Below are 12792 nucleotides of genomic sequence, written 5' to 3' on the forward strand. Positions count from 1 at the left end.
TTAAGCATTTATGTACTCTGCATACTTTTGCTGACCTGCTCCACTAAGGTCCTATTGCGTTTTTTTTTATACTGAAGAATAACTGGTTTTGAAAAAGAACTGAGAAATTCCTTTCTTCTAATTAAAAAAAAAACAGGTTATAAATATTTCTCAATAAATATGGTTCTTTTATGAGCCACTGATAACAAAAGTTAGTTTCTCAGGTGACTTTCTAACTTTCTGTATGAAATGGTTTTAAGATACTAAGTTAGAAAGGTTGTTACTATGGTCATTTAGGTCACAATGTCAAGTCTATAAATGTGAGCTGGTATCATAAGTTGTTAGAACAGAAATAGAAATTAAAGCAAATTCAGAACCAGAGATGGCTATGAACACATCTGGTTATAAAATCTTATTCCTGTATAATTACTAGAAAGCAGTCTTTTAAAGCTTTAATTCAAATAGAGATAATAACAATGAGAACAGAAGCAAAAATTAGTTAAGCCTTCTCTACTTTGGATGCCAAGCTCATACAATGTCTAGTAAGCATATATTTGCCCATTCTGGCGAGGAAATGTAGGATTGGACATCCAACACATCTGGAATATCTCAGGTTGGGGAAAGATAGTCCAGTTTGTTTTATGACATGTGTTATATCATTTGCTTAAAAAGGTGAATTAAGAAGAACATATACATTTATGATAATTATTTATATTGTCTGAGCTTTTCTTGCTGTAAATTTTGGCATGGCTGGGTCTGGACAGATTACAATCTTGCATTATATTACTTTTTAAAATTAGACCTCTGAAATACACCAGCTGGTTCTGGGTGCAATTTATGCACGGCCTTTCCAAACAAACCCCCAACACCTGAGTAGATTGCATAGGCTGTATAGTGCTGTTACTATTAGTTAACTGGTTACTCCTAGATATCTCCATTTAGTGTTGCAATTGGTTCTTAGCCCTATTTTATATTATAATATGCAATAATAAGGATGGCTATTGCAACATGTTGAACAATTACAATAGGAATGTCACTGAAAATTTTACTGAGAAAATGATACATTGAGAAATAATACCATGACACTAATTATGCCATGTCACTAAGACTGGATGAGTTAATTAGCTTTTGGTGCTAATTTACAAATACCTTTTGTAATGAAGTGGATCTAGATTTCCATTGGCACATTCAGTACTCTGCTTAATATGCATTACTGTAAAAATATACTTCTCAGCATTTCAACTTGCATAATAGTATTAATATCTCTGCAAACAATTTTAACCCAAATATATACTAGCATGTTTACAGAGACTTCTGGGTTGCCATTTTCTCAGTTGTTTCCAGTGTGACATATAAAAAGAATACATGGGAAAAATTACATAGATACCTACACTATATTGCCAAAAGTATTCGCTCACAACTGAATCTGATTATTTGGATGGGTGAGGGAATACTTTTGGCAATATAGTGTACATCAACATACTGGAATGTATGAATGACCTTGGAAGGAGAGGGGAAGAGATGCTGTCTAGGAACAACCAAATAAAACTGGGAGGACCCTGTAACTGAGTAATGGTCAAAGAAAGAAACTTATCAGGTAGTTAAAAAGAGATAGCGGGGTAGATGTGTACTTTCAGACTTGCAAGGTTCTTTTAATGTATTAATGTAATGTATTGTGTTACAATAAAGTAGAATTAGTCCATCTTATTGTGTTTCCTGTCTGGTCTACTTGGGAGGCTGACAATAAATATTAAATAGCATCATACTACGAATTATTTTTCTCTCCAGAGAAAAAAATACTTATAAAAAGTGTTTTTAAAAACATAAAAAGTGTTATAATTTGTATAATTGAAATTTTAAGTGACTCCACATCAAGGTTACAAGGAAGGAATTTATGATTACATCAAACTAATGATAAAACAAAAAATGAGTCATAGCTATTTACTATTAATCCCTTTGTTCTCTCACTTTGCTGAAGACTGACTGCTTAGCAACAGACTACTAATTGATTGACTTTATTGGATTGGACATTTCATTTGCTTCTTTGGCATAATTAATATAACTAGAATATAGCCAAAACATTACCACTTGTTAAAGCATATCATAGTGTAGCACAGTGCATAGCAAAGTAAAATACAGTGACATTAGAAAGGTATGGGGCAAATATAAAGTAAAATTAAATATTGCATATTCATGGTCCTAACTGGTTTTAGATCAGAAAAAGAATGAGGCAAGCAGTCAGGCTCTAGAATTACAGTTTAAGACCTCAAGGCAATTCAGTTTTGCAGTCACCAGATGAAACCATCAAACTGGACATCAACACAAGTGATTTTTAAGTTGTGCAAACAAAAACTGAAAATTGTTTTGACCTGTAACTCTTACAAATCTCCTTAAAAGCAAAATAAATAAATAAATAAGAATCCTACCCTGAAGTGCTGAACATGGCTTCAAAGGTTGCTTGCCTTATTGCTCTATATCAGTAATTTTCAATCTTGACAACTTTAAGATATGTGGATTTTAACTCCCGGAATTTCCAGCTACACATCTTAATTTGCCAAGGTGCAGAAATTGATGACATACAGAATTTATGTATGATTACTAGTTCTTCTATTTTGGTACTGTCTACATTTATGATATGATAGCATGTTTTATTTTGGTTTTAGCATTTTAAAATATGTACATATAAAAATTAAACAAAAATCAAAATAATTAAATAACTATCAATATATTTGAGGTTTTATTAAATAATAGGACTAAAACATAGTATTAATTGTCTTAAAGACCTCTTAAATTTAAAGAGTTTAAACTATATTTCTTATCTTTTGCTCTAGTCTGTAGGACTTTGGTGCCATCTAGGGTCTATTAAGTATTATAGAAACTATAGTACAGTATCATGAAAAGTTGTTAACCATATGAAAAACTTTTGAGAGCTAGCCTACGCCACTGGAAATACCCTAAGATAGCTTTACAAGCAATTCAAACCTTTTTATCAAGCCAGATGTCAACAAATCAATCACAAGAAAAAAGGAACTACGTTAAAATTAAATTTCTACACTGAAATCAATGCATACAGAAGTTAAAAAATAGATTACGGACATTTGAATTAAATTGTGCTGAGTAATGGTCCCATTGAGTACTTAAGGTTGTGTAAGGCTTCTAGAAGCAAGAAGACTCCTGAAATACATATTTAAGTGAAACTTACACTGATTTCTTGGTGGAAACCAACATGGAGTTTTATACTGTGTTCATTTCGGAAAGTCAAACAGAAGTAAAATTGAATAGTTTATCTAGAAGATAAAGTACTGTACCCCCACAAAATACAATTCCAGTACTGGAATTTTACTATGCAATTCTTAGTTTCACTATAAGACTTTATTGTGGCTATGATTGCAAAAGACTGGTTTGCTTGCATTAAAATGACATATATCAATACAGTTAGGTATAAATGGAGGGAGGATCCACTGCTAAGTGGAGACATGAAGAGAAAATTGGAAATATCACTGTAGTCAGGTGTCATCTTCTAACTTAGGGGTGAACAATTATGACATATTCTTTGAAGAAGAGAAAATAACCAGCCTTAAGAAAACCACAATTTTAACTATTTAACTATTAGCCTCTTGTTGTCAAGAAAACTGCAGGGATTTGTCAGGCAGGCTCCAAGAATGAGACACGACTGAATGAAAAGGGGGGGGGGGATTTGTGAAGACAGCTCTGGGCTGTCTTTTTATTCCATGTGTTCTATGTATCTGGATCAGTGTCTTCTCAACCTTGGTCATTAGTTGAAATCCACATATCTTCAAACAACCCAGGTCGAGAAATGCTGAACTGGACCCTTGGGGTGTGGGCTTTTTTTTTGTTTGAACTAAACCAAGGGTCTTCACACTGGCAACCTTAAGCCTTGTTATTGTTGTTAGTTGTGTCCGACCCATCGCCATCCCATGGATAACATTCCTCCAGACCAGGGGTCCCCAAACTTGGCAACTTTAAGACTTGTGGACTTCAACTTCCAGAATTCTCCAGCCAGCAAGACCTCTGCTCCAGGCCTTCCTGTCCTCTACCATCCTCTGGAGTCCATTTAAGTTCAAGCCAACTGCTTCAGTGACTCATTCCAGCCACCTCATTCTCTGTCGTCCCGTTCTCCTTTTGCCCTCAATCTTTCCCAGCATTAGGCTCTTCTCCAGTGAGTCCTTCCTTCTCATTTGGTGGCCAAAGTATTTGAGTTTCATCTTCAACTTTAAGCCTGGAGAAATTCTGGGAGTTGAAGTCCACCAGGCTTAAAGTTGCCAAGGTTGGAGACCCCTGAGCTAAACAGCCGAGTTACCAAGGGGTTGCGCTTGTTTTGAGAAGGCAACCGCAGGGCTCCGCCGCAAACGGCTCTTTTTAGACCTGTCTTCTTAGACCAATCACATGAAAGTAATCACAGGGAGCGCCAAGGTCACCAAACAACTCAGCAGCTCCCGCCTGCCAGACCGCCCGCCCGCTCCCCATTCGGTTAGGAAGCCCGCCAGACAAGGCGGGAAGAAGCGGGGCGGGATCGTCGCCCCTCCCTTCACGCCGCTGCCACTTCCTGCTGGACTCGAACTACAACTCCCAGAAAACCTTGGCGTGCCGGCCTGGCTCTGAAAGTGAAAACAAACTTTTTAAGGGCTGTCCGTTTCGCTGGAAACGCCGCAGGTTTCGTTTCCGAGTGGGACGCGCCGAAGCCGCCGCCGGGAGCTGGTTTGGGGAGGGAGGGCGCGCTGGGGTTAGTGGAGGTTAGAAGCCCGGCGGGTGTCCCGAGGAGGAGGAGGAGGCCGAAGCGGGGGGGGGGGGAAGCGGGTCTCCGGTTCAAGTGGCGCCTCTCGCAAGAGTCCCACATGCGAGCTGCAAACGTGAGCCCGGCGTCTCCCGCTGCTCCAGCCGCCGCCTTGGCAACCGCCTCTCGCTTTCGGGCAGCTTTTCACGGCGGGTTGCTTTGCATGCCGCTCGCCCTGTGTTCTATAGCCGTCTAGTTTCTTTTTCAACCATGTGGGGCTAACTAAAGAGAGGGGGGGGCGGGAAAAGGACTTCCCTGCCGCTTCTGGAGCAATAAACAAACATGGAGGAGGAGGAGACGGCCGGCAGCAAGGAGGAGCAGCAGCAGAGCCGCCTGGGCAACGGCGTGGAGAGCCCTGCCGAGGCTGCCATGGACGGCTACTTGAGATCTCAGGGATTGCACCGCAAGCGGGTGGCGAAGGACGGCTCGTGCCTCTTCCGAGCGGTGGCCGAGCAGGTAAAAAGTGCGGCTCTCCGTAAGCAGCCCCCGTTCGGGTCAGAGGGCCGGAGTATGGTGGGGACGCTTCGGGCTTCTCTGCCAACTTGTTACACTCCAATGCCCATCACTCTCCGGAGACGAGAGGCTTGGGGGCAAATAATAGAAGAAACGGCTGGATGGGGGAGGAAGCGAATCCTGGTTCGCCGTAGGCCTCAGCAGATCGAGATTTCCCTTAGCCGGGAAGGTTATAATATCCAATCTCATTGTATATATGTTGTGCACTGACAATAAATAATAATTATAAGGAGGTCTTGGCTGAGCGGGGCCGGCTGTGGGCTATCACCAACCGCAGCCACACTGGAGACGGCTACTCGGGAAGTTTTGTGCTTCTAACTTTGGGCTCACGCCAGGCAGGGCGAAAGGAGAAGCGCTTAGGGTGTAGCCGCTTTATGGGGGAGAAATCCACCTGGGATGGAAAATTCGGGATGGGAGCTCATTCTCCAGGCCTTCCTTCTTGTAGCGACTCCAGATCGTCGCTTACCCTAGTAGTTTCTGGGGAGACAAATCTTGCTTTTGCATCCAGAAAGTTATTTTGGCGTTAAGTTTCTGTTTCCTGTTTCGAAAAAAAAAGTGATTCATTGTGTTGGGCCAGAAAAAAAAAAAAGGGGGGGGGAGGAGAAGAGGCTATTTTTGTATTTTGCACTCTGACCCATGAAAGTCTAATAATTTCACCGGGCATACATAGGGTGTGAATGTTATACAAAGTGCAAAGCAAAAATAAAAATGCAAGGGATCCAAAGCTTTTTAACCTTTGCTATTAAAGTGCAAAACTCATTGAAGCTGATTGGCTTTGTTTTTCCTGTGGCTCAGCAGACTTGCAGAGTATTTGTGTGTCCCAACTGGCATTTAAATGCAGCCTGCAGGATGTCTGGCCTTTTGAATAAATGGATGCCCCAAGGGCTGCTTTAATTTAGGCTAGCTTTCTGTAGCCCTAATGACTAAGCATTTAAAAAAAGGCAGGAATGGAAAGCTTTCCAGAATATTGATATACTTTCACTTTCACCCACATAACATTGGATTCTGATATGAAAGTGATACTTGATGATCAGAGAGGAATTATCAGGTCTGAAATACAATACAATACAATAGCAGAGTTGGAAGGGACCTTGGAGTCTAACCTCCTGCCTAGGCAGGAAACCCTTTACCAGTGGTTCTCAACCTTCCCAATGCCACGACCCTTTAATACAGTTCCTCCTGATGTGACCCCCAACCATAAAATTGGTGTGTCGGTTCCTAAGACCATCAAAAATACGTGTTTTCCGATGGACTTAGGTGACCGCTATGAAAGGGTCGTTCGAGCCCCCAAAGGGTTCCCGACCCTCAGGTTGAGAACCACTGCCCTATACTGTTCCAGACAAATGGCTATCCAGCATCTTCTTAAAGACTTCCAATGTTGGGGCATTCACAACTTCTGGAGGCAAGCTGTTCCACTGATTAATTGTTCTAACTGTCAGGAAATTTCTCCTCAGTTCTAAGTTGCTTCTCTCCTTGATTAGTTTCTACCCATTGCTTCTTGTTCTACCCTCAGGTGCCTTGGAGAATAGTTTGACTCCCTCTTCTTTGTGGCAACCCCTGAGATATTGGAACATTGCTATCATGTCTCGCCTAGTCCTTCTTTTCATTAAACTAGACATACCCAGTTCCTGCAACCGTTCTTCATATGTTTTAGTCTCCAGTCCCCTAATCATCTTTGTTGCTCTTCTCTGCCGTCTTTCTAGAGTCTCCACATCTTTTCTACATTGTGATGACCAAAACTGAATGCAGTATTCCAAATGTGGCTTTACCAAGGCATTATAAAGTGGTATTAACACTTCACGTGATCTTGATTCTATCCCTCTGTTGATGCAGCCTAGAACTGTGTTGGCTTTTTTGGCAGCTGCTGCACACTGCTGGCTCATATTTAAATGGTTGTCCACTAGGACTCCAAGATCCCTTTCACAGTTACTACTATTGAGCAAGGTACCACCTATACTGTACCTGTGCATTTCGTTTTTGTTGCCTAAATGTAGAACCTTACTCTTTTCACCATTGAATTTCATTTTATTAGATAGTGCCCAATGTTCAAGTTTGTCAAGATCCTTCTGTATCTTAAGCCTATCTTCTGGAATGTTAGCTATTCCTGCCAGCTTGGTGTCATCTGCAAATTTGATGAGTTCCCCATTTATTCCCTCATCCAAATCATTGATGAAGATGCTGAAGAGTACTGGGCCTAAAACAGAGCCTTGGGGTACTCCACTGCATACCTCCCTCCATGTAGATGCAGTTCCATTCCATACTTTAGGATGGTTCCCAAGAAAAGTTAATATTCATCAAGAAGTCCTTGGTTTGACTTGCATGTCGTTTGTGGAATTTATGCGATAAGCAACTGCCTTTCCTCAAGTTGCTTGGAATTCCAACTCTTCAACAGGGTTAGTGAACATAAATTATGGAAGCTGTAGTCCCAAATAGGTGAATGCCATTATATTGCCTGTCCTTATATTGCCTGCAATAGATTGGGTCACTAGTTCTGGATTCTCCTCAAATGTCAATAAAAGAAATGTTTCTAAGGGAGAAACCTTGTTTCCAGGTTAACCCAATACTAAACCACAATCTAGGCCAGGGGTGATTCATTATTCAGGCAAAACATGTTTCAACATGCTCTCTATTCAATAAAGAATAAGTCGTTTTTAAGTATCTTCATCTTCATCTGATTCTTGAACTTTAAAATTTCAGATATTAGTTTCTTGAGATTTTGCATTACTGTACACTTTGTATTTTGATAATTCTGTAATACATTCATCTGAAAAGTGCCAAAATTGATTTAGTATGTACTGCATCTATGTCTAGATATTTCTGGGACTAGTTGCATGGAATGATAACAGATTTAAGATGGGTCCATAATTTCTTTGAATTAGGTCTTTTACTTAGCTTCATTATAAACATAACTGTTGCTAAATTATATGGTGATTGAAAAGACAGTCTCAGTTCCGAAAGGTAAGAGATAATTTTATTTTTCAATTTCCTAGAAAAATGAAACAACTAAATATTGTTGAAATAAAAAAAATATTGTTTCCAAAATATAGATTGGACCCAGATGGTTTTTTCTGGATATGTTATTTTAAATAATCATTTTTTAAAGCTTATTTTGAAATTGGCAGGAACAATTTAATTTATAAATTAAAGCTGAATTTAGCTCTAATTTAACAACTTTTAACTTTAACAACTTTTAGATTTTAAATTCTAAATAAATATACATAAACTTGGAACTCTTTTTTTAAATAACTTTTTTCCAGGTTTTCCACTCGCAGTCTCAGCATCTTGATGTTAGGATGGCCTGTATAAATTATCTGTGGAAAAACAGAGAGAAATTTGAAGCGGTAAAAACATTATTATATTATGGATAACTATTAAAGCTATTCTGAACCTTTTAAGCACATCTCCTTTTTTACCATTATGCTCTGCGAAAAAGCATGGTCAATTTTCTTATGACAGGCATTTTATTCCAGCTAAGAGGATCTATGGGTAGTGCCTGAATAGACTTACTTCTTGGTTATTCCTTGTGTCAAATGATGTGATTTATAATGAATAGAAGACAAAATATAAATGTGCTAAATAAGCCATGCAGGTTTATTACCACATGATGATGTTCACATTTTTTGTTTTGCTTTATGGAAAGAAACTAACTCCGGGCATAAAGTCCGTCATAACCATGAAAAATCCATGGTCTTGTTTGCTTTTTTTGGTTTAGCATACTGTAGTTGCTAAACCATGTTGTATGGTTTAGTATGTAGGGTAAATTCAACTACTTGTCACTTAACCATGGTTTTATATAACTGATAGGTGAAACCCATGATATGTGCCACATCAGTATCAGGCAGTTTAGTAAAACTATTTCTTACATGCTGTATACATCATCCCAAGACTATTTATGTACTTTCAACTATGGTTAATTTCAACTTCCACAGTTCCCACTTAGAATGCCTAGTGGCAGTGCTGGTTTTGATCTATGAAAATTCTAGCCCAAAACATTTGGCGAGTACCAGAGTAATTAAGGTTTTCATCAACCGTTTACCTTTTATGAAGTCGGATACCTTCTGGGACTCATTAGATTTTAAAGAATGCTTTGAGTGTAGAAGTGGCTAACATTATGTTCTAACAATATATACAATAATTATCTCTTGAAATGTGGTTAATATAATGTATTGACTTTGCATATGGAAACATGAGAAGTGGATGCATTCAAGATACATGCACTATTTCAAAAATTTAAAATATCTGTAGTGAAGCATTTATCAACAGTGAGAACTTGCAGATATGCAGCCTCATCTCATAGAATTCTTAGCCATAGTGAATTCTGGGATTTGAAGTCCATTTACATCTGAAAATCACTAAGTTTGTAAACAGCTTGGAGGCTTACCACAATATCCCAATGGTTCCTACTGAGTTATCAGCCTGCAATTATGGAAAGGAAGTTAATATATGACCTGGTGCATTCCTAGATGCTAATCAGAAGTATATAATTTCTGGAGTATTACTAATGATAAATCATAAGTCTTCACAATTTGAAGATTAGAAGTAAGAGTCTCTGATCAAATCTTTTTACAGAACTGAGCCTTGTTATCTTTACTTAAGAGTAAAATTGGATGTTTCATCACACTGCTATTAAAACCTCTTCATTTTCATGCTTTACAGTTTATAGAGGGGTCATTTGAGGAATATCTGAAGCGTCTGGAAAATCCACAGGTATGTACTATCAAATTAACCACATATATAACATTTGGCTTATCTTATTCAGTCCTCCTTAAGGACTGAATCTCACAAATGAATTTTCTTTGAATATTACATGTAACAGTTTCACAAAGAATGGTTAAAAAAGTAAACTGCATGGGTGACTACAGATAGTCATCGACATAACGATCACAACTGAGCCCAAAATTTCTGTTGCTAAGCAAGACAGTTGTTAAGTGAACATTGCCCCACTTTATGACCTTTCTTGCCACAGTTGTTAAGTGAATCACTGCAGTTGTTAAATGTGTAACAATGGTGTTTAGGTGAATCTGGCTTGTCAGAAGTTTGCAGAAAGTGATCACATGACCACAGGGCACTGCAAAAGTGACTTATGACCATTTTTCACATTAACCGTTACAGCATTGCTATGGTCACATGATCAAAATTCAGACTCATGGCAACTGACTCATATTTATTTACCGTACATGACTCATATATTTAAATGGGTCAGTTATGAGTCATATATTATCCAGCGTCTGAAGTTTGATCATGCGACCATAGGAATGCTGTAATGGTCAGTGTGAAAAATGGTCATGTCACTTTTTCAGTGCCATTGTAACTTCAGAATTCTTGTAAGTCAAAGACTATCTGTACCCACTACTTCAAGTGTTTGAGGGAGAGATTTGAAGTTGCACAAAACATGTACATTTCCTGCAAACAGAGATTTGTTTATAGACATTTGTTTATTATAGCTTGCAAAAGAAAGACAAACCTCGCAGAATACACAAAAAGAATAAATGGTGCATAGGAAACACATAAGGAACCTTAAGCAGTAAGATGGGTCTGGGCATATCTTTTCTCTTGTTAGAAACTTAAAATGGCTTAGTGAATAAACTGTTTTTGGTAGGCAATTAGATATAATAAGATAAATGAAGGTAATTAGTATGGGAATCTATTATCAGGATAAAACTCCTGACTAAATAATAATTCCTGGGTATCTAACAAGACCATATTTCTTATATAGATTTTGTCTGTGCTAAGTCCCCATCTATCAGGAGGTGAACAGGGGAGCCCTCACATAGAACAGCTTTTCCTCTAAACCAGTGTTTCTCAAACTTGGCGACTTTAAGTCCTGTGGACTTCAACTCCCAGAATCCCCCAGCCAGCATAGCTGGCTGGGGAATTCTGGGAGTTGAAGTCCACAGGACTTAAAGTCGCCAAGTTTGAGAAACACTGCTCTAAACTGAGGATGGCCTCCATTCTCAAAACTTTGCAAGAGGTCTTTGAAGACTGAGTATAGAATCACAGGCCTTAATATGTGTTGTGGTAGAGACATTAAAGTTCCTCACTATGTAATTTGTTTATGCAACCTACTGAACAACCGATAGCTTCTCCACCTAGTTTTGCAAGTAGAATTGGGGATTGGAGGAATAAAACTCGTAGGGAGATTTTTATCTGCTTCTGTAAATTTAAAATAGGGAGAATGGTAGTCCATTTGTGATACTCACTGAGGGAGTGTATTGATCTGGCTCTGGTGTTCATGGTAATTGGAATGATTGAAGTTCAATTATTACTTTTCCAGCTTCTCCCTTGAGGTAATGGTGGGATAATTCTTTTGCCTGTTGGCTCCTCAAAGGAAGTGATAAGCCAGAAGAATAGAAAGCATTAGTGCTGGAACAAAACATGCTATTCTGTCTGTAATACTGCTTTTCAAATTAATGTAATTAATAAATCTCCAATGCCCAACTACGAGGGGGCATATTTAATGCATATCTGTGTTGGCGTTTTTGTATATTGCTTCGTGCCCTTTTTTGACTGCTTGAGTTCTTTCTACTTATTGGGCAAGAATAAAAATACAGCTAATCCTTCCCATATTTGAACTGCAGCATCATTGGTGGTGGAGACAAGGACAATGTTTTTAATATTTTGCATTATACATTAAGCCTTATTGTGGAGTTTTCACTGCTGTTTCATATAAAAAGGTAGTGTTTGGAATTTGAAGTCATGGATTATTTTCTCTGGTTAAATTGCTTAGAGACAGTCTGTTCTGTTCTGGGGTTGTATTGTTGGATAGGGCCTTCACTCTAAAGGAGAGCAAAAATAGGGACAGTTGGGATACATTTTTGCCTGTATAAGCAAAGCATGCAGGAATTGAATGATTTAATAAGGTTATAAGGTTATGGATCAAGACTTTTGGGACAGGATATTTTGAATACTAGGCAGCCGTGCTTCAGGAAAAATAAGGAGCATATGATAAAAATGGAAAGAATTGATTTTATATAAATTAAAAATTCATGAAAACTTCTTTGGAATTACAAAAACTTTAATATTGGTGAGTTGCAAAAAAATGCACATTCACTGAGGCTTTATTAAGTAAACTTTTCCCAATCTGGAGCCATCGAGATATGTTATATTACAATTTGGGTCATATCTCCTATAATTTGTAATTGAGAAAGGTTAAACCAAAGTATTAACTATTGCTGCTTGCTAATGATTTAAGGGTTCTTAACTATCCTTTGGGAATGTAACTGGTTATTTACATGTTACTTATTGTTTACTTACAATATTTTTTCTCTTGCTACTACAGGAATGGGTTGGACAAGTTGAAATAAGTGCCCTTTCTCTTATGTTCAAGTAAGAAACAATTCTTTAAGGTTCAAAATAATGCTCAAACTTTTTGGAGGCGGGTGGCATAAGAGAATCCTAAGGACACCAGAGTGTGATCTCACCATGGAGAGAGGGGGGGAATAGTGATAGTTTTTCCCATTAGCTCACATTGCTGACAAAAATATATCTGGTGTGTGACCCTCTAG

The 12792-nt window shown here is 38.4% G+C and overlaps 1 protein-coding gene across 1 annotated transcript in view; it reads left to right on the top strand.

Annotated features, from left to right (window-relative positions):
* Positions 1-4874: 4874 nt before the first annotated feature.
* The window catches only part of OTUD4 (OTU deubiquitinase 4), a 34701-nt gene continuing 26783 nt past the window's right edge, over positions 4875-12792 (top strand). The window contains exons 1-4 of the mRNA XM_081959512.1: positions 4875-5230; positions 8545-8628; positions 9944-9994; positions 12567-12613. Of these exons, the coding sequence (XP_081815638.1) occupies positions 5057-5230; positions 8545-8628; positions 9944-9994; positions 12567-12613 (356 nt within the window). The 5' untranslated portion in view covers positions 4875-5056. The remainder of the gene's footprint in view (positions 5231-8544; positions 8629-9943; positions 9995-12566; positions 12614-12792) is intronic.

The sequence above is a fragment of the Natrix helvetica genome (genome assembly GCF_964273705.1).
Source record: "Natrix helvetica genome assembly, chromosome: 7".
NCBI classification, from domain to species: domain Eukaryota; kingdom Metazoa; phylum Chordata; class Lepidosauria; order Squamata; family Natricidae; genus Natrix; species Natrix helvetica.